The sequence below is a fragment of the Polyodon spathula genome, chromosome 3, assembly GCF_017654505.1.
Source record: "Polyodon spathula isolate WHYD16114869_AA chromosome 3, ASM1765450v1, whole genome shotgun sequence".
Taxonomy (NCBI): domain Eukaryota; kingdom Metazoa; phylum Chordata; class Actinopteri; order Acipenseriformes; family Polyodontidae; genus Polyodon; species Polyodon spathula.
The window spans coordinates 34335128-34358185 of NC_054536.1; the positions used below are offsets into that span (position 1 = coordinate 34335128).

The 23058-nt window shown below is 38.0% G+C and overlaps 1 protein-coding gene across 2 annotated transcripts in view; it reads left to right on the forward strand.

Annotated features, from left to right (window-relative positions):
- Positions 1-23058, forward strand: part of cnot10 (CCR4-NOT transcription complex, subunit 10) — a 47272-nt gene that overhangs the window by 13896 nt on the left and 10318 nt on the right. For both annotated transcript variants that reach the window (XM_041245116.1, XM_041245117.1), the window contains exons 11-17: positions 222-343; positions 4017-4193; positions 4704-4784; positions 17386-17499; positions 18131-18261; positions 20807-20842; positions 21360-21487. In XM_041245116.1, coding sequence (XP_041101050.1) covers positions 222-343; positions 4017-4193; positions 4704-4784; positions 17386-17499; positions 18131-18261; positions 20807-20842; positions 21360-21487 — 789 coding nt within the window. The remainder of the gene's footprint in view (positions 1-221; positions 344-4016; positions 4194-4703; positions 4785-17385; positions 17500-18130; positions 18262-20806; positions 20843-21359; positions 21488-23058) is intronic.

Sequence of the window (23058 nt, forward strand, 5' to 3'; positions counted from 1 at the left end):
TATAAATTATGGTGTTCTCAAATATTTCTGTGCTTTGGAGACCAGAATTTAGAACTCTGTGATAAATCCTGTAAACCTCTTTCATTTTTATCATTGTTTTATTTATATATATATATATATATATATATATATATATATATATATATATATATATATATATATATATATATATATATATATATATATAATTGTATGTATTTATTTATTTATTTATGTTTTAGACTTCAGAGCAAGAGACCAAAGGCCTTCCAAGCAAAAAGGGAATCGTGCAGTCAATTGTTGGTCAAGGATATCATCGCAAGATAATTCTAGCTTCACAATCAACACAGAACATAGTATACAAGTAATGTATATGTATTGTGTATCTTACAATAATGTACTTTATATTTAAAGGATGCATTTTACTAGGATATGATATGTATACCGAGCATCAAAAAAAACTTATCACTATTATAACACTTATTTTGGAAATAAAATAAGGTCTATAAATGATGCACATTGTCGAAATGTTTTTGGTTTCTTTTTAAACACTCGATCATTCATCCTTGACCATGACACGCTTGAGTGACTATGACTGAAGCATATGCACTTAATCACCTAATTAGTGAGACAGTTAATTGGACACTGGATATGGAGTGATTTCAGCTGTTGAATTGCAAGCAATAAAGAAAATCACAGAAAAAAAACAATATGCCACGTCTGTCAAGAGAGCAGCGCCTTTGTGCAATCGGCATGTTGGACTCTGGACTAGGGCAGCATACTGTGACTCACCATCCTGGGTGCTCACAACCAGCAATTTCAAACCTGGCGAGATGGTATAACTAGACACACTGTCAATGGCAGGCCACAAACTGGGAGACCAAGAGTCACAAGCCCAAGATCGCCAGATCATTTTGCAGCATCTTCGTGATGTCAATTGTTAATCAGTACAATAAAAAGTCACTGCGCCTGCTCTAAAACAGTCTGTCGTTTTTTGATCACATCGAGTGAATTTTATCCAAATATAAGTGATAAGTTTCTTTTGATGCTCAGTATATATACTGTTAATCCAAAGTGGTAAGGTGTAAGTAGCCTACACTGGCCTACTTACTGGCTAGAATTTGAAAATCTTAGCCTTGGTTCTAGTTGTTGAGTACAGTACCAGGTAATCATGCTCCCTCGGTCAGTTTGTTATGAGCATGAGTAACACATCTTTCACTTTGCACCGGGGGACACAGCACATTTTTTGTGCAACTTATCTGTACACAGTTTGTCAAGACATGTGAAATCAGCAAACAGACTAGGAAGTGAAGAACCAATCCACATTGGTGGAAATTGGATTCTATTGCATAGACGTTTGAAGCATTCCAGGTTTGACTACTCGGTTAGTGAAACCTGTAATGGTTCTTACAGAGTGTTAGAATAAAGACCGAATGTACAACAAATCCTGATAGGACTCCCGTTGAGTAGCAGTTTAAGCCATTCTGTGCTTTGCTATGATCTTAATATATGTGTCCAGTCAGTTTACAGGCTCTCTCTTGCTTAAAGAAGGGGCTACAGGCTGTTCCAATCAGATAACAAGTGAGTTTAGGGTAACTCCTGACAATTTATTTTAACACAATAAAAATATCAAGTAAAAGTATTTCCATCATAAACTAGAATACCTTAAAAATAACCTTAACCTTAAGTTAAGGTTACTTTTGAATCAGTTTAACACATAATAACATGACTAACCATAAGATAAAGTTCACATTCAACTCAGTTTTTTGTTTGTCTAAAATTTCATTTGTACATGAAGATAAGTTAGTACACTAGTCATACCTTTTCAACCTACAATATGCAGTGCTTTTTGAAACCAGCAAAAAAAAAAAAAAATGTTTTTTTTTTTCACAGTCTAAAAATTTGTATTTCAAGATTTCAGGATTTGAGGTATTAAAGCAAGAAAAAAAAAGGTGTCACATTCAAAATTTAAAATGTAGTTATTATACAACACATGTTCATTAATACTTAAATGCTTCCCTGAAAAACAGTAAATGGGAATTGTAGCATATTTCATTTTTATGTCAACCCTTTTAAAGACATTCCATTTTCACCATATGTGAATTATCAAACAAAATCAAAACATAAATAGATGTAAAAATAACAAGATACACACGAATTGTCCCCTTGTACAGGACAGTGATCTTTAGCAGAAATATTTCCGATCTTTGATGCAGCTGGTGTCTTTTTTGTTCAAGACATTTTAAAGAAATTATGCAGCTCAATTCAATGTGTTCAGTTATTTAACAGAAGAAAACTACACCAGCTGCCAGGTTCTTAAATTCAGTGTAACTGGCAGTGTGTCAGTAAGGCAAACATTTGCTGTATTTATTTTTAAGTGATAAAAATATGTATATTTACAATATTCTTTAGAAATAGGAATTTTCACGGGGAACTACATACTTCACGGCAATGGGTAGGTTGTGAAATCTATGATAACAATGACACAAATACAGCCTTAACTATAACCTATTTATCTTGCTGACATGTAACATTATACTGCACGTGCTTGGAGGATATATAATATGCATACACAAATGTATATTCACTAAGGTATATTAGTATAGTTTCTGTATATCTACTGTATATATTGTAACATACATAAACTAATCCAAATTGGAGACATGCCCTCCTCCCCCTCCCCCAAATAACATATGATACTCGATGCAAACTATGAATGAAACAAAATGTACAAGTCGTCAACAGTATTAGCAGGCTGCTGTGGCCAGTTTTGTAAGTGTCTACATATCCCTTCTCTATGACTGACTACTAAAACAACTGTCATTAGTACTCCACAAAGACAAGAAAACAATGACAAGTACTGGTGCTCAAATCCCATTTTTGTTAAGTAGCTTTTCCAAGTGATTAAAAAAAAATATTACGGGTAAAACCAATACAATATAATGCTCTTTTCAAAAACGCATACGTGGGTGGGGGGCAGAACCCCGGCCACGACAGGTATCGCATCATTCCACGATCCACCAAAATGTGCTTTGTGTGCAAAGCTTAGCAACGAGTATGCTGATTGTATTGGAGATTAAAATTGACAAATTGTGCAATCCAAGTCAGGCTTGTTTCCTGTCTTAAGTATCTGCAGATCGCATTATGTGTGCGGATATTTGTTCTCCAAGACGAACATTATTAATATCTGCGTTCTGTTCTGACTGATGCAAATCTTTGCATCTCTGTATTGCTCTTGCTAAGCTCACCTGTAATCAAGGCCCTTGAGGACCTGCCACTTGTCCTACTTACTGTGAGTATTAGCCTATTATAAATGGAAAATTACTGTATTTATTATTTGTAAGGTGTTTTTATTTTTAATTCACTTGACAGACAGTTTTTTCTTGTGCTTCAGTTTTGTTTGCTACAGTTTGCTTTGTTTTTGTAATGGTGAAACACAATGTTAGGCTCTGCTAACACAGACACACAAGAATTCACTAGTTATACAGTTCTATGGCTATGGCAGGGAAATAACTCATACAGTAACAAGTCAGTAAAGAAGGCAGACAAGTAAAAATGAGACAGTTTTGATTCCCCCAAAAACTCCTTCAAACCTAGTGAAGAATTCTCAAATCAACAACATATTTAAAAACTATATTTGTGTAGTTGTGTGTTTGTTTGCTGGTATGGGGATGGGAGTGAAAATGTGCTCTGGACCTTGACCTTGCTGTAACCAAGAATTTTGCACCTTCTCTGTTCTATAAAGCATTAACAGAATAAACCAGGGTAAAACTTCCTAATAGTGCAATTCATAAATGTCACCACTGAAGGGCAGGCATGGCCGGTTAACAATGTTGTGCACAGCAAGATCCAGGTTTTCAAAAAGCCATTTCCAAAAGATACATATTTTTTACCCTATTGTGGTAACCTAATAAATTAGTTTTATTTATTGCATACTTGCCATGCTTTCGAAGCCTGAAATGTTAAAAGGTGAGCATTTTGAATGGTAGTGATTGACTGTATGGAATCATTCATGAAATGTATTTTGTTTTGTGCAGTGATGGTCAATCTGCAGCAATCCCTGTTGCTAGCATGGAGTTTGCTGCTATCTGCCTGAGGAATGCCTTGCTCCTCCTGCCTGAAGATCAACAGGAGGCAAAGTCAGAGAACGGCTCTAAAAACTCCAGCCAGTCTGGCAGTGTGGAAAGCAGCAGTGAGGGCAGCGAAGCCTGCAGGTTACATGACACACTAAACTCTTTGTACTAGGATAGGTAGTCTTCTGGCTTAACCCCATGTGCTCTTAAAACCGTTCTGAGGATGCTAGTAATATAACTTGTGTTCACCCCCCCCCCCCCCCCCCCCCTTTTTATATATACAATTACAATTGGCATTTTAAATGTGTGTGTGTGCTTCCTTAAGTCATTGAAAAGGGTAAAGTATTAAAACATGTTTGAAGGTTTCCACAGAGGTAAGCTCTAGCCCCTAATTAAAGACCTTTCTGTGAAATGCTCAGTGCTGACTCAGAACAATTGTAAAGAATCCAGGCATTTTTAAAAAAAAAAAAATTTAAACCACCTGAATGAAAATGTGCCTTATGTGTTGTTTATCTTTGAGACTACATCTACCCAAGGCTGTTTACAGAAGAGGGGTGGAGGGTTTATATTGGCTGTTGCTGAGATTTGCTGAGATTTTTTTTTTTTTTTTTTAGATGCCTATTTTTTAAACCAACTTTTATGTTTTTGCAGTGGTAAAGGTCAGGAAGGAGATAAGTTCATTCCATCTCCTCCTTCATCCCCACTGAGGAAACAGGAACTCGAAAACTTAAGGTAAGGCAACAACATTCACCCATGAGGTTGAACAATTCTTATATGAATGTCAAAGCAAACAGAACAAGGATGTTGAGTTTTTTTTGTAAAGTATGGCAGTAAAAAAAAACAATTGTTCTCCGAGTTTGCCAGCAGCTGTGGTTGACTTCAGGGGAAATTGCAATTACATGTCCAACTGGTGGAGTTAGCAGCTGTCGTCTGTATCGACAGACCAAAGGTGATTTTTAGTTATGTTGAAAATAGCGTATACAGTAGAAATATGCTTCCAAATGTGGATTTTATGGAAACTAAGGTTTTTTTGCATTGAGATGTTAACATAAGGGATATCGTATTTGTCTATAACAGCTAAATTAAGAGTGGCTCACAATATTTTATCGGATGATTACAGCTCGAAGGGCTTAAGTGGCATTAAACATAAAAAATAAAATGTGTTTTTTTGGGATTCATTCATTTGAGCCAATGGCTGTATGAACTGAATTAGTCACCTTGTTTAATTTAACAATCATATGTTAACCGGTTGTGTACGTGTTTTTGTTATTTCCCTGACAGCAACATCGTTGTTTAAAATATCACATGAAAATGTCATATGTTTTTTGGTTTTTTTTCCCCCCTAAATATTTGTGTTTGTCGGTCTCTGTACTGTTTTAGTCTCCTATTTGCATTTGAGATTTACATTGTCATGCCACCATTTAGTAAAAAAATCCACTGGTTTAGTTTAGTCAGTGGTTTTCAACCTTTTCATCTCAAGTACCAGTTTTTCCAGCAGGTGTATCTGTAACTATGTGCAATCTTAAATGGCTGTTGTAAAACCGAGACCTACCCCATTACAACCAGGTTTGTTGTGTCTGTACTCACTTGTTTGTTGACTCATTGTGCTGAATGATTAATCTATGCAGCGGATGACTGCAGTTAACTCAGCATTGTTATATTTTAAATAGTTTGCAAGTGTTGTGTGTGTGGAACTTCAATTGTTCAGTTGTAATATGGAAACAGCATGCTGCAGCTCCCATGCTCAATGTTAGTGAAGTCATGATCTGACAGCATGAAACACAGACAGCTCTTACAATTACATTAAAGCAGAATGCACAGAAATACTGTAATTAGGACGTGTACCGTTGAGAAAAAAACTAAATCTGCTGATGTTAATACAGTACTTCTCTGCGCTTGCAAGCATTTGTATTCGATCAAATTGTTACTGTCCTTCTTGCACTGCAGTTTATATTAAAAAAAAATATCATCTCACATGTTTTAATATACACAACAACTTCATATGAAACCATAAATATTAACTCATGCCTTTAAAGGAAAAAACAGTTGTAAAAACGTTATTGTCGCATTTGCAACCATTTAGTCACAGTCTAGAGCCCTGCATCATCCTTTCTCATTTATCTGTGATTCAGTGGTACAAACAGATTGATAAATTACGATCGTGAGACTGAGGGAGTATTGTGATTGAGGAATTGCATCATCATAAAGAACTGTCGGTGTGTACCAGTTGCAAGCCTGTCACGTACCAGTACTGGTACACATACCACAGGTGGAAAACCACTGGTTTGGTGCATTACCCACATTATAACACAAAAAGCTACTAGGTATGGGAATTTTAAATGTTTAAGCGTATAAGCTTTAAAGAAGTGGTTAAACGTTGAATAATATGCTAGACGTATAACCGGTCACATGACAAATGTCACCAAAAGCATATTTTTTAATGTATTAATTTTAGTAATTTATCATCAGTAGTCAGTCGTGTATCCAACTGCTCTAGTGCCACAGGAAGGGCGAATATTATAAAAAGGAAGGGGTTTGGCAATTGCCTCCAAGTAGCTTTTCTAATTGGTACAACAGAAAGATTGACACTTGGGTGGGTTTTATTCTCGGTTGATCTGGCGCTTCATTGGTGCACTTGGTGTTCATGCTGTAGTAGGCGTGATATCAACCCCATGGTATAATAAAGTTAATGACAAGCCTTTTTTCTGAGTTTGTTATTTATTTTTAATAAAATGGCATCTAAAACAAAGGAACGAGGCAAAGCCAGGTTTGGAAGTATTTTGCAGAACCGGACGAGAGAACCATGGTATGTAAATAATTATGCAAAACAAAATTGCCAAAAAGAAAAGATGATAACTGCACATTCAGTTGCAATCCAAAACTACTGTATTAAAAGAAAAGCTGACGTTTCGACACTGGAGTGTCTTCGTCAGGGTAAAAGTTTGTGCACAACAGATGTATATATTTAGGTTTCAAGTAATCAATCACAGGTGAAGAAAAGTAATTTCATTCGCGTGAAAATTCAATAACTAGTATAAGATCAATCGAGGAAGATTAACAAAGTCAAATACCAGTTCACGTGAAAATTCATAATAGTATAAGATCAATCAAGGAAAATTAGCGGTCATATACCAATTTAGAATTACATAGTTAAATTGTTCTAACAGTCTGATAAAACCAAGTTTAAATTGAGAAATAAACAAATGTATACAATTTTCACAAGAAGCACTTATCAATTACCATACAGTTGCTGTACAAAAGTATAGACAATATAGAAGTATACAACATTAAGGAGGCACATTACTCAGACCAAAAAAATGCAAATGTGTATAATCACACACACACACACACACACATATATGGACAATATAGAAGTATACAACATTAAGGAGGCACATTACTCGGATAAAAAAATGTATAAATAAAACTTTTAAATCGAGTAACAGACCTTTTATACAGTTTTCACAATAAGCACTTCAAATCAAATTCCACATTCATTCCTTGGGGGTTAGTGTTTTCAAAAAATCAATCCAAAACAATTCTCTTTGTATAAGCAAATTACCCAAATCACCTCCCCTTCTGGGCAAATTAACCTTTTCAATTCTTAAATAACAGAGAGAGGAGACAGGATGTTGCGTCTCAGTAAAGTGATCACCTCCGGGATAGACTGTATTTTGACATCTAATAGTAATACCTTGTTCAGCAATTCTGGATTTAAGAGAATGCGTAGTTTTGCCAATGTATGCTTTACCGCATGGACAAGATATCATATAGATTACACCTGTTGTTATACATGCTATTACTCCTTTTACCAGTAAGTGGATGTTTTAAAGAAGTGTTACTTAAATGTGCTATTACATTGAGCACAAGAGCCCCATTTGTAATTACCATGTGATATGGGGGCTATAAGTGTCTGTTTTGATGCAAGGGGTAAATCTGCCCTTACTAGGGTATCTCTTAAATTATGCCCTTGTCTAAAAGTTAGATGGGGAGGGTCCAAAATGATTTTGATATTGTAAGATTAGATTGTAAAATATGACAGTTTCTTATTTTTTTCTCCACATTTGGAATATTTAGTAATCAACATAACCTGGATTTGAGTTAGTTTTTAAATTCTTTATGTAGAATATCATCTCAGGGTTTTAAGGAAATTTTAGACATGGCAGCATTGAGGCACTTGATTTTATATCCTCTTTTCAAATCTGTCTAATATCAGACATGTTTCAAAGTCAGACTCCTGTTTGGAATTGCGTTTTGATCCTACAGAATTGACTATGGTAAACTATTCTTTAAAGGTAAGGAATGGCAACTGTCTGCCCTTAACAGTGTGTTACGATCAGTAGGGTTACAATAGATTAGTGTACAAGCAATTCCCATCTTTGATAATCCACAGGTCCAGAAAGTTAATACACTTGTGATCAAATTGCATAGTAAATTTGATTACAAGAATTCAGAAAGTGGTGAAATTGTTCAAGCTCCTGAACATTACCTTTCCATAAATCAAAAACATCTTATTTACCAAGTCACTATGTTTTATGAAATGGTTAATCTGGGAATTCAAAATGAATAATTCTTCCAACTATCCAGCATATAGATTTGCATAATTAGGTGCTAACGAAGCATACATTGCAGTACCTTTAGTCTTCATCAGAGCAAATGTTATAAAGGTGCATCTCTGGCATTTTATGCATACCGCACCTGACATAAATGGTTAATCGTTGGTAATTAAACACACGGTCTTAGTAAGTTTACTGAAATGAAGATGAAACAAAAGAAGATTTCATCATGAACAATTAACATTATTTCTCTCTCGTGTGTGTGTGGCGAGTTTGCCTGCACGTTACTGTTTATCTCGTGTGTGTGGCGAGTTTGCATGCGCGTATGGAGGGGCGAGATTTTTTGACTGGAGAGTGACCTAATAAAAAGTGGCTTTAACCACTATTAAAACAGCCCAGGTTTACTGCCTTTTCAGCTCTACCACTTGAAACCCAACACACCCAGAGGCGAGACAGGTACCATGGCACACACTTGGAAGCTGGCACGGGAAATGCCAAATAATTGGTATAGGCAAAACTAGATTGGCCCAGCATCGATTGTTGAAGTTTTGGACGAAACTAGACTTGCCCAAATTATGAGCATGAGCGAACCAGATTAGTCCAACGCTTCAAAGTCGATGGTGGGGGGCGAAACGAGACTGAAGTTACAATTTAAATTGACCACTTGTCACAGAGACGGCCGAAGTGGGCAGCGTCAGAACCAGGAAAAGGAATGAAATACACAAAACACAGGGCGGATGAAATGAAATGATGATGGCGCTGGCTGGCGCCGGTTTATTGTAAAATAAAAGGGTTTTTAACAAACAAAAGACAGGACACGGCACTTCACGCCAAAATAAACAGACAAACAAAACAAATAGACACGGACAAAACACAGAGTGGACGAACGCTCACAAACAATTGAAATCTATATTTACACTAATCTATCTCTTTCTCTCTCTCTCCCGTTGTCCACTCCCGAACACACAACCGCGAATATGTGACAACGTGCATCTATATATACTGTTGTGCTGGGATTCAATTACCAATTAATTATTCACTGAATCCCAGCACGTGAATTAATAAAGTGCAATTCCCCGTGCTCACATATTACTGCATTTTACTTGCACGTGAAGTGCTGTGCAATCCTCGTGCCTAAATACACATATACATTTTTTAAACACTCGTGTTACACAGACCCATTTATATCCCGTGTACCAATGTCTATACACCAGCATTTAAACACACCACACGCAACACATAACAGATAATATACACAGGGGCGGGCACTTTGTCACACCACTTCATAAGACAAAAAACAACTTTGTGTTAATTATTGCTTTTTGATTTTTTTTTTTTCTAACAACGTAATGATATGAAAAAAGTGTTACTTAATTTTTGTTTTATAAGTAAAATAATCAAACTTTTCTATTACATTTCTCAGCGGGATGTACTTTAAACAAATGACCTATTTTGTTTCCAAATCTTAATAGCCCTTTTAAATAATTATTTGTTGAGGAAACTAAATACATGAACTATAGTATATTTTGCCTCCCAGATGCTCAGAGGGAGTTAATGTTGTTGATATTGTAAGATAAGCTCTTGCCAGTTTTGACAGGTAAGGGAGTCTTTCCTGATTTGCCTTCCTCATGTTAAAGGGTCAGTGTTTCTGCTGCTAGACTTTTCTGAGAGATATTGCATATCTTCTGTCTGCACACATGAAATTTGCTCTCCACCAGACTCTTCACTGCTGCTGTCTTCAAAAGAAAATTTTGTCTATCACTGTCTGCTTCATTCTAGTTATCTTTCTTTTAACTACCACTGAACGGTAAATGCTAAACACTAAATAATATTTATAATATGTAGTGTTTAGCATTCAGTGGTAGAGTTAAAAGAAAGAATAACTAGAATTAAATAAATACACTAAATATTATCCTTACATTATTATTATTTAACAAAGAAGGGGCTTTGTTGCAAATATATAAGTCGCTTGTGAGTCACAACAAGCTTTTGAGACGGACCCATCGGCAGTTACAAACCTTTCAAAGTAACAAGGCATATTAACACAAGTGGGGAGCCTGATAAATAAGAAATGTGTTTTATATTCTGATTTTCGTTATGCTAGGCCTTAACTGACACAATGTTAGCTGAACTGACACAACTTAATGTATTAATTACATGCAGGGCTTAAAATTGGTCATTCTTTCATCTGGTCATTTTCTTACATTTAGTGATGCAGATTAAAAGATTTTTTTTTTTTTTTTAAATAAATGACCAGATGAATATAAATCATAAATTAAAATGTTTTATTTTCATAAAGTATATATTACATTTCGGCTTCTGTTTTATTCAATAATGCAAAGGGGTGTTTTGTTTTTAGACGTTAAAGCAGAACTGTGCTGCTAAGAAATCATTGACTGTCACCGTGCCAGTGTTTCCATCTGGAGGAAGGAAAAAATCCCCTGCTTTTGACATTTTTTTTTGCTTTGCTCCTTTTGGACAAATCTGCCCTGGCTCATTGGAACAGCTGGGCGCAGACCTAGAGTCTGTCATTGTTTTTCATGTCAAAATAACAATAGGTTACGGATGTAACCTCGGTTCCCTGAAAGAGAAGATGACCACCAACCAATACCTTTGGGATATACCTGCACAGATCAGGTATTCACTGAGCATTTTATGTAAAAGCTGCCGATAGGCCCCTCTGTGGAGTGACATCCACGGTCCTACGGAGGTAATAAATAGTCACCACATGGAGAACTCATTTGCATCGAACCCGCAATTGCGAGTGATGTAGGGGCGCTATCGTTCCCTTTCAATTAAAAAATGACCACCAATCAATACCTTTGGGAAGGTATAAAAAAGCCGTCGCAAGGCAGTATGAGGGGACAGCATACGAGGGGTGTCTCCTTACCACCAACTAGTGTTGGTGGTGTGAGCGTGCAACCTCAAGGACCCTTGTGCCTAATGAGGGCATAGAGGAATCTACAACATTAAGTCGGTAGAATCTCGTGAATGTATGTGGCATAGCCCAGCTAGCCGCAGTACAAATGTCAGTCAATAAATCTCCTCTAAAGAGGTCCCATGAAGTAGCTACACCTAGCAGACCACAGCATGCCATCGAGGTAGGCAGTCAAGAGACTTCCTGTATTGGCAAAGCGTGTTACTTGCGCTTCAGCTGCGTACGCCTTTTTGAGGTGGGATTCTGTGATCCTGCATTGCTGTTAGGGCATACAGGATCCTTAGCCAGACCTCCTACCGGGGATGGGGGGGGGATCTTGCACCAAGGCCACGATGGTGGAGTCCACCGGCGGAAACTGTGCTATCCCCTTTGCCTCCGTACCTTCCAAGGAGGTTAGTGAGGCCAGGCTATTAGATACGCTGGGTGCCGAAGCCGGGTGGTGCCAGGAGGCTTTTACCTCCCGAAAATCTGGGAACACCGGAAAAGGTTGGGGAGTCGAAGCTTGCACTGGTCTGAAAACAGACCAGTGTTGTTCAGGCACTGCCTTCCAGGTGTAGCGTCAGAGGGGGTCATAATATCATTCTGGGTATGAAAGTGACAGAATTGAAATATGCAGAGGGGAATCTTAAATCTTTGGTTTCTGGTCACAGACTCCCCCACTGACAAAGAATGCTTTTAGAAAGAGTTGTAAACTAACTGCTGGACAAGTGTTTCATCTTTACCTATCACTGAATGAATCATTTAGGCGCCTGCAGTATCTTGCAGAAGGCAAGCCGGACAGTTTTAAGTATGCTTTGACACTTCGGACTCTGAACAGTACCCCTCGTAAACAGAACCGACAGAGGTCGAAACCACGGACCAATTGAGAACAATGGGTTGTCTCTGAACGAGAACAACCAGTGAGAAACACCCCACGTGGACTCGGACCCAGCCCAAAATAACCAAAGTAAATAAATCACAGGGTGGAAGTCAGGACAACAAAACCAACCGCGTGACTTTCTAATGGCATGTGCTCTCCACTTTTGAGGAGTTTGCACATGAGAGAGCTGGAGTGTGCATCCATGAGAGGGCTTGAATTTGCCTATGCTTGAGTTTTCCGCACAGAGGAACAGTGCTCCAGGCAAGAAAAACAAGTGCGTTCCACCTGCTAGAAGTGGCTTGGAGTTCGGAGGAACGAAATGGAAGCTAAACTGCACTGAAGAAAGTTTCTGAATCGTGGGAGCATAAGTGCTCGAATTCACGGAAGGCAAGGAAGAACCAATGTTCTGAAGAATGGCTAAAATCAGCTTTGAAGTGATCCGTAGTTCTTTGCCTTACGAGGGACTGAAACAGTAAATGGAAGCAAATCCAGCAGCTGGACCTAAGGTCATGTATGAGCTGCACAGAAGAATTGCAACAAGAACACTTCCACGAAGTACATAACTTTTCAATTGCAACATATTATCTGAACTGAGTTACGTCTGATCAACTGAACTATTTCCAGTTGGAAAACTCACTGCATGAGCACCCGACCTGAAAGAAACTGTTTGGACCATGAACACTGTTGTGGTTGTTTGAGCACTGCATCACCTCTACACTTGCGCACTGCAAGCCACTTTGCCACAGCGTTGAAGCATCAAGGCCTCAAGGATGCCGAAGCACCGAGGGCGCCAAAGACACCAAAGCACTGGGCTTAAAAGCCTCGAGGCACCGAGGCTATGAGCACCAGTGGCGCGAGGCGACTGAAGCAGGGAAGTGCTTGAGCACAGAGAGCATCGAAGCTCTAGGGCAGAGGTTCCGAGGGTACCATGAGTGTCAAGGCCTAGACACTGAGGCACCAAAGCACTGAGCACCAAGGGCACTGAGCTGTGGCTGGACTAATGGAGGAAGCCCACTGTTGTATTTTTTTTTTTTTTTTTTTTTTTTTTTATACTGCAATCCAGTAACAGACACTCAACAGCAAGCTGGAGTGTAAGGATGTTGTTGTTTTTTTTTTTTGCTTTCTTTTTTTTTTTATTCTAAGCAATAAAAAAGGATCAATAGTAACAACCTGTAGGGGCGCTAGGCGTCGCACAGCAAGTAGTTGTGCCGAGGTAGCCCAGAGTCCTCGACTCAGCAGCAGCATGCACAGAGCTGGGGCTCGCTGGAGGAAGGTCTCTCTTGGTATTTTCAAAAGCTGACAAGTGGCAAGTCGCCAGGAGATGTAGGCTGTTGAAAATATATATATATTTTTAATTTTTTAAACCGAAGCGCAGCTGCGCAACGTTTAGCTCAGGCTTCAGTTGCCAAGTCCTGAGTCCGGGGAAAGTAACTTGGAATAAATTGCCAAGTTACTTACAGAAAAACTCAGAGAGAAGTGCTCTTTTAACCCTTTGCGGTCCTGTGTCAGACCCTGTCCTACATCATCAAAAAGACGTAAAGCACAGGTCTCTGGATGTTGTATTAATAAAATAATGACTTGGATAGCATTATTGAGGAGTTTGGTGAAAAAACGAGTGATCAGGAGAGGATTTATCAGTATGCACATCTATAAAGAGGAATGTGAAAAATATAGCAAACAAGCGGTGGGGCTTGGCTGGAGATGCAGTACTGATGTCATTTTGCCATGCAATGCATTTTACACCTGTTTAACGCATCTCCTGAAAAAAATTTAAAACTGTGTGTGTGAAAATAAATTGCACCTGGGGGCTTCCGAGCGGTGCATCCAGTAAAAGCACTCCGTGCTTTTGTGCCCTATAGCCTGGAAATCGCAAGTTCGAATCCAGGCTGTCACTGTTGACTCTGACCAGGAGTTCCTAGGGGGTGGTGCTCAGTTGGCTGAGTGGGAGGGACGGAGGGCTAGGTCAGCCAGGGTGTCCTCAGCTCACCGTGCACCAGTGACCCCTGTGGTCTGACCAGTTGCCTACAGGCTTGCCTATAAGCTGCCCAGGGCTGCGTTGTCCTCTGACGCTGTAGCTCTGAGGTGGCTGTTTGGTTAGTCTGCAGTGTGTAAAGAAGCAGTTGGCTGATGGCAGGCGCTTCGGAGGACAGCGTGTGTTCGTCTTCAATGCTTCCAAGTCAGTGCAGGGGTGGTAGCCGTGAGCTAAGCCTAAAAATAATTGGATACGACGAAATTGGGGAGAAAATAATTGGCGACGACTAAATTTTATTTTTTAAAAAGATTTTAAAAAAAGAAAATAAATTGGACCAGACGTGCCTGACAAGTGCAGAATAAATGGACTGCAAAGGTTTAAAAGAGACAATCAAACAAATGGAAAGAAGTTAGTTATACCCACCTGTGGCAGAGCAAAGCTCTGCCCTTTTTAAATTGGCAGGGATGTAGCAGTATTTTCTTTTCAAAAAAAAAATTATCCCAAAAATTCCAAAAAAATAAAAATACTGCTCTGAGCCTCTAGGTGGCGCTATCCCACTCTGACACCAAATGTGGCAGGCTGGCAAGTGGATAGAGGCCCAGAGACAGACTGCAATTCAAAAAAATATACTTTTATTATAAATAGATACAAAAATAAAAAGGCACAAGGGCCAAAACAAAGGGATTGAAACATAAAAAGAAAGACAAAAAAAGCAAAATGTACAAAATAAAGGTTTCCAGGCTGGGCATTGCCTTCTCTGGATTCAAATTTACAAAACCAACAAACACCAACCTGCTTCCCCAGCTCCCTCTCCCAAATGAGAAGCAGATGCCTCCTTTTATGTCAGGTGGCTGGGCGCTGATTGATCGTTAATTAACCTAATCAACTAATCAACCCCAGCCACCTGAACATAATAAACCCAGGCAGGTAGGGGAAGTTAACCCCATCCCTGCCAATTTAAAAAGGGCAGAGCTTTGCTCTGCCACACCACCTTACGTACCAGGATGTGAGAGGCAAAAGAGAACAAGTTCTCCGTGTGGTGATTATTTATTTAGTACCTCACTGAGGCGGGACCAAGGACGTCACTCCACGGAGAGGCCTATCGGCAGCTTTGATATAAAATGCTCATTGAATACCTGACCTGTGCAGGCATAGCCCAAAGGTATTGGTTGGTGGTCATCTTCGAATTGATAGGGAACCATTTTGATCCTAGTGTAAAAAAATAGGAGAAAGGGGGCACATGAAATAAAAAAGAAAGACAGTGGGGAGTCTAGCCCTAGTTGATAGTCTATATATCTGTTTACACTGTAATTTATGGGAAACATTGCATTAAATAAATAAACAAACACTAATCCTACTGTCTCTGCATTCACCATCATTATTATATTTTTGCTCTGTGAATATCTAGACACTTCAGTGTTCAGCTTCTCCACATTTACTCTCTTGCTTAAAAGCTGTCAGTGTGTGTGTATTGGGGGAGGGTCTCGCATCACTGCTTGCTTCTGCGTGCTCACTGTTTGTGACAGAATATCACCCACACCACTGCTGTGTGAGGGGGGGGTGGCGATGAATCTATGATTCATCTGATGAGTAATTATTGCAGTACTTGTATATAAAATTATCTCAATCCAAAAATTGTAGGTGATACAAAACTTTTGGCCATAGCTGTATGTATTAATAAAATGTGCATGCAATTTATTATACAAACTGAAATTTGATGTGTTTGAGTGGTTTTTATTTTTAATAACCAAAATTAACCGTCTTTGCCAAACTATAATAAATAAAAAGCTTCCCCCCCCCCCCCCAGAACTGAACAAAAAAATTAAAACTTCAAGCCCCAATTCTATGTGAAAGTTAATAAGATGCTGTAGTTACACCATCCTGCTGTGGATTCCAACTTCAGTGCTCTGAGAATACTAAGAGTCAATGTTTTTGTTTCCATTTATGTAAAGCAGCACTTGCAGACTCACATTTGTGCTTTATACACTATTTTATTGTGCAAAATGTGAAGATTCAGTAGCATTTCTTTATTAAAATGCAAGGGAATTTGTTGCTTGAGGTGATGTAGAACTATTGGTAGTCATGCTATAGACATTTGTGGTGTGCTAATGCTCAGCTTTGTAAAGCATAGCTCATTTACCATGCTGCTGTTTTCTCTAGATTCTCTGGAAGCAGATTAGAAAAAGGGTTGTGTTGCTGCCAGTCTAATTTCATCAGCCTCCCGGTTTACTCTGGGAGTGCCTTTAAATAAATGTTTGACCTTGCCATGACATCCTGTCTGTGACAGGTTTATGAGGAGGCAGGGAGTTGGGTTCAGATTTCTTTCCAGGAATTTGAAGCCCTATTGTGTTTCCAGGAATAGGAGCCATAAAAGCTGGTGCTGTTTTTCTACCTTATTTAAAAATCCATTTTAAATTAGTTACCCCTTCAAATAGCACATTTCATGTATCGCCACAAAGATTGCATGTGTTTGTTACTTAATATGTTTTTTTGGTGGTGGTGGGGGGGGGCGGGATTGTAAGAACAGTTTGGTATGTTTCTAGCATTCAAGAAATTATTCAGAAATCAAAGAGCTAAATTACATCTGCAGACATTACTTTAATCATTTAAAAAAGCTGTTGTATTTCCTTCCTACTTTAACCAGTTGTAATTAAATCAAAATCATACACCCTGGTGCTCCCCACCCGCAAATATAATATAGTAAATAGTTGAATACAGTACTGTGGGGATAGTGTGAACATCTCTTTTGCTTGTTCTTTAAAATATATACTGCGTATTGAATTAAAAAAAAAAAAAAAAGTTTAATATATTTAAACACAGTTACCATCAGAATATAACCACCCTGTTTATAACAGGCTGCCACTTGTTTAAATGTTTCACCCTGAACGAGAATGGAGCAGTGGAACGTCTGATAAAAGGAGAATCATGTCTGCATTTTTATTGTGACTCTAATACATTCTTCTGGAGTAGAACAGGATGTTAACTTCTCTTGTATATATTGCCTGTAGGTGCTCTATTCTGGCCTGCAGCTCTTATGTAGCTCTGGCTCTCGGAGATAACCTCCTGGCTTTGAATCATGCAGAGAAACTTCTACAGCAGCTCAAGTTGTCGGGATCACTAAAGTATGTTAACCTTTTTTTTTTTTTTTTTTGTAATATTTCCTGCCTTTTAGTGTAAAATTGCCTTGTAAGGCTTTGTTCCAACATACATACATTTTAAACATTCAATCATAAAATCTCCAGTAATAATAAAATAAACTAGTATAATGGTTGAATTAGGAAAATTATAGATATAACTTTCCATATGAAGAGAACAGAAATGTGCAATGGGAAAATGAAGAACGTCCTGAAACAAGTATATGCACTATTGTACTGACCAAATTAAGAGACGTGAGATGGATTTCTCCTGCTTCATTATAGTGACTACTCCTCTCAACTCCAATGCATGGTACTATTTGCATATTCAAAGAAAAAAATAAAAGAATGACAGTTTCACAGAAAAAAAACTGGTGTTCCCAATTATAATAATAATAACAAACACTGTCCAGACAAACACTTAACCTCTTAAGGCACATGAGGATGACCAGATGTCCTTTGTACCTTAAAGGGTTAAGGAATCTTTGCTTCTCTATACTTCGCTGATATTTGTGATTCACAAGTAAGAAAACTCCTGTTTTTTTTCACACATCAATAACTGAGTAATGTGATTTGTAAACTGCTGAAATTTTAAAGCTTTATGTTTGTGTTGGTATAGATTTCTGGGCCACTTGTATGCAGCCGAGGCTCTCATCTCTTTGGACAGGATCGCTGATGCCATTAGTCACTTGAACCCTGAGAACGTCACTGATGTTTCCCTAGGGATCTCTTCAAATGAACAAGATCAAGGTTAATGAGCATGTGTTTGATTAAAACCGGACATGCATTAAGCTTCTTTCCTGCCGTAAGCAGCATGTGTAAAATGTAGATATTTAGTTTAACTAGCAGTATATTTTTTCAGAGAGCTATTCAGCCTTTTAAAGGCTTGTTTCTCTCCCTGCCCCCATAGAACCTATATCACAGTATAACAATTCTACATTATTTTCTTTATTTTGCTTTTAAAAAAGTGATCTTAAACCTGCACTACTTTAAGCAAACATTGTTATTTCACAAGTTAGGATGTACAAGATTTACATATCTAGATTAAAAAACATAGCTTACTAAATAATTATTATTTTACACAATACATGTTTGTCTAAGCTGTATTAATGGGATACCCAACAATATTTTACAGAATATGCTATCAAGATTATCCTAACCAGTTTCATGAATGAGGACAGTTTAAGTAACATACTAACTGTAATTGAGCTCATGGATTCGCTGTAATCCTTATTTACTCAAAATTGAAAAAAATATATACTGTTTATGTAATATGGCTTTTTGGTTGGCTTAGCAGTGTGTTGGTCCTTGAGAAATCTCTTGAAATAAAGTCTTTCATTTGCACGTATTTTCAGAAAGGGAGGGCATTTTAAAACTTGTGTCAAAACATTTATACTACTGTTGGTTGAGATCTGAATGCCATACAGATGGTTAAGGGACATTCATGAAGCAACAAATATGAAAGTTATTAATGTGCTTTATAATATATAAAGTATATGTGTGTATATACAGTACCAGTCAAAAGTTTGAGTACACCTGCTTGAAACCAGGCTTTTCATGATTGTCTATGCTTTTAACTGTATAAACTTGGCTATAAACACTTAATATTTCATTATATGATACGTGTACTTATATAAGCTGATAATCATAAGTGAATTGCATTCAAAAATGTAATTTTTAAATGAAAATGTAAATCTTGTCAATTTCAATGAAATGGTCACCCAAAGCAAGGGGATTTCAGTCTGAAGCCCAAGTCAGTTAAAAGTCTGAAATGTGTATAACACGGTGTTAGAACACTGGCCTAAGTATAAAAGTGTTATAATTAACCTTTTGTCACCAATTATTGTTAACAGGTGAGGGTCCATGATTACTAAAAATATAGGTAGCATAGGCACAAGTTTGTCATTCCTGAATGTAAGGGAGCAGAAAATGGCAAAATACGCTCAGTTAGCAAAGAAAAAAGACAGAAATGAAGGTCAATCTTTAAGACAAATCACAAGAACTTTGCAAGTGTCTGTAACTGCTGTGGCCAAGACCATCAAACAGTTTGAAGTAACTGCCACTCACGAGGTCAGGCAGGCCAAGGGTGACCTCAGAATCAGAGAACAAGTTCATTCGAGTCACAAGTTTGCAAAATCGGCGATTAACTGCTCCTGAAATACAAGCTCAGCTAAACGCTATTAGAAGTACAGATGTTTCAACATCAACTGTTCAGAGGAGATTGTGTGAAGCTGGCCTAACTGGAAGAATTGCTGCAAAGAAACCATTATTGAGTGCCGAATAAGAGGAAGAGACTCGCCTGGGCCAAAAAACACAGAAACTGGACCTTTGAGGAGTGAACGTCGGTCTTATGGACCGATGGACCCAAATATTTCAAATTTTGACTCAGCTGCCGAGTATTTGTAAGATGCAAGAGGGTGAGCGCATGAGTTCTGCGTGTGTGGTTCCCACTGTCAAACATGGAGGAGGCAGAGTCATGGTCTGGGGTTGCTTTGCTGGTGATAGTTGGTGATCTTTACCAAGTCCATGGCAAGCTCAACCAGCATGGCTATCATAGCATACTTCAGAGGCATACCATTCCATCAGGATTACGGCCAGTTGGGCAGTCCTTCATTCTTCAGCAAGAAAATGTCCCTAAAAACACACCTCAAAGTTTTGCAAGAACTATCTGGCGAAGAAGGAAAGTGAAGGACAGCTCAATCTAATGACCTGGCCTGCCCAGTCTCCAGATCTCAATCCCATAGAACTTATATGGGACGAACTGGACAGAAGAGTCAAAGCAAAGCTACCCACAAGTGCCCTACATCTCTGGGAATTGCTGCAGAAGATCTGGGACGACATGTCGGGTGATTTCCTGCTGAAACTTGTTAACCGAATGCCTAGTGTTTGTGAGGCTGTTATTAAGTCACAGGGTGGATTTTGAGGAATCCAAGATTTAGAGACAATTTTCTTGAACATTGCTTTGATACTCCTTATGATTCTGTAACCCCAGCATCATTATGAATCTTACTCTGATATGTTCTGCATTTATGTTGCTTCATGAATGTCCCCTTAACAGTCTGCATGGCATTCAGATTTTGAGTGTGCACAGGCAAAACATAGGATGGCAGCCGATGGTTAAGAGATTTAATATTATCATACTGAACTATTTGTTTCAGGTAAAAAAAAAAAAAACGGTACTGGTACATTTATTTTTGTGGATGGCACACACTTGCAGTGTTAAAATAAATATTGATTTAGCAGAGTCTGGGCATTAATTTGTACAATCAATAAACTTGTGTTATTTACTCTGCAGGGTCTGACAAGGGAGAAAATGACCCAGTGGAGTCCTGTAAGTGGTTTTGCTTTCATTATTTGGAGTACTGAATCCTGGCCAGTATCATTCAGATATAAATGCTCCTATATAGGTCATGATTTTCTGTTAAATATAGATCCCTGGAACGGGTGACTAGGCTTGTGTACAGGCATTTGGCAGATAACCTTAGGACTGAATGAGATATCACACCCATAAAGTCAAATTGCCACATGTGCTGGCCTGGATGTGGGCTCTTTGTGTGGGTGTTATTGTAAATGTAGAGGGCTGGCTCTTGGGGCGCAATATAAATGTGTCACTAGTGATACAATACTGCCTTTTATTTTGTCGTATTCAGTATTGGTTTTAAATGTGTTTGGACAAAATGTAGAATGTAAAAAGTTGATTAACAATATATTTTGTAGATTTGTCTGGAAATTATTTAGAATGGGGGAATAACAATGATAAATGCCAACTCTGGACCCCAAAACACCAAATATGTAAAAATGTTCTTAATGAATATTATATTTAAACATGTAGTGCTGTAATCTTCTAGCAGGAAAGCAGACTCCACTATGCTACCCCAACTCTGTGACATCAGCTCGAGCAATGATGTTGTTCAATCTTGGCAGTGCCTACTGTCTGAGAAGTGAATATGAGAAGGCCCGAAAATGTCTCCATCAGGTGAAATATACCTTATTTAAATAACATTTGTGCCTGAAGAACACCTATTTTGTGTTGCTATGCTGAATCACACAACACATTGATGACATAACATTGTACTCTTGGATCTTGTACTTTTTTCAAAATTGTGTGTGGCTCTTGCTGGCTAGTAAAAATGTCAGAATACAGTATATTTAAAAGAAAGAAAAAAAAACACTTTGCCTTTGTCCATTGTATGTAATTAAATTACAAATCATTAAGGCTTTAAGTGAATGTTGAAATAAATTAACTCGCATCAGATCCTAGAGATGGAATCACATTGTTAAATACATTAATTTTTGTAGTATAAATACTGTTTTTTTTGTTTGCTTTTTTTTAAATCACTGTTGCGTGGTAGTGAGAGAAAAAACAGTCCCATACCTTGTAAAACTTCACAAGTCCAAAATAACAAACCCAGTCCGACCCAGAACCGGCACCTTTTTTACCCAACCTGAACCCTAATAAAACTTGTAATAGACATTAGTTATTTATTGGACTTGCACAATCCACCAATTTGTGAAATGAGTCAAACATGAAATATGTTTGATAGAAATTAAATGCTTATATATGAAATTATCTGTAAATCTCATGGCAATATGTTTATGTGTTAATTCATTTATGTATTTATTTTCCAGTGAGAGTAGTGCAGGGGAAAAAATGTTGCCCTCCCAAAAAAAAACATTGGTATACCAGGGTCACCCTGCTGCAGCAATGTTCCAGTTAGCCATCTTTGGACAAGATGTTAGATAAGGAAAAATAGCTGTGAAATGTTTGATGCTGTTTAAAAGAGTAAATAGTATATAAAAGAAAAAATGTATTTTGTCTTTGCAGAATTTGATGGAGCCTACTGTAAATATTGTGTGTGTTTTAGTAGTTCAAAATGCAGGAAAACTTGACAGGTTATCCACAAGTCCTGTTAACAATCTGGGGTTCAACTGTTACAAAACTGGGTGAATTTCAAGAGAAATGTGAATTCCACAAAGCAGCAATAATAGTTGGCAATAGTTTCGCATCTGTGATGCAACAAACATCTGTACATCAGGAGCTGAATTCAACTTAGAGAAAGATTGGAAACAAAAAGGCAGAAGCTATTTTTATATTTGAAGAACTCCAAGTATTGCTTATTATAGTTGTAATCTTACAATACATTTTTTTTTTCAAAAATTGCACACCCCGGCCATAGAAATACTACGTAGGGTGCGTAGACAGAGACAGACTGTACAAAGTGCCCGCCCCTGTGTGTATTATCTGTTATGTGTTGCGTGTGGTGTGTTTAATGTTGGTGTATAGTCATTGGTACACGGGATATAAACGGGTCTGTAACACGAGTGTTTAAAAATGTATATGTGTATTTAGGCACGAGGATTGCACAGCACTTCACGTGCAAGTAAAATGTAGTAATATGTGAGCACGGGGAATTGCACTTTATTAATTCACGTGCTGGGATTCAAGTGAATAATTAATTGGTAATTGAATCCCAGCACAATAGTATATATAGATGCACGTTGTCACATACTGTGGTTGGGTGTTCGGTGAGCGGAGAACGGGATTGG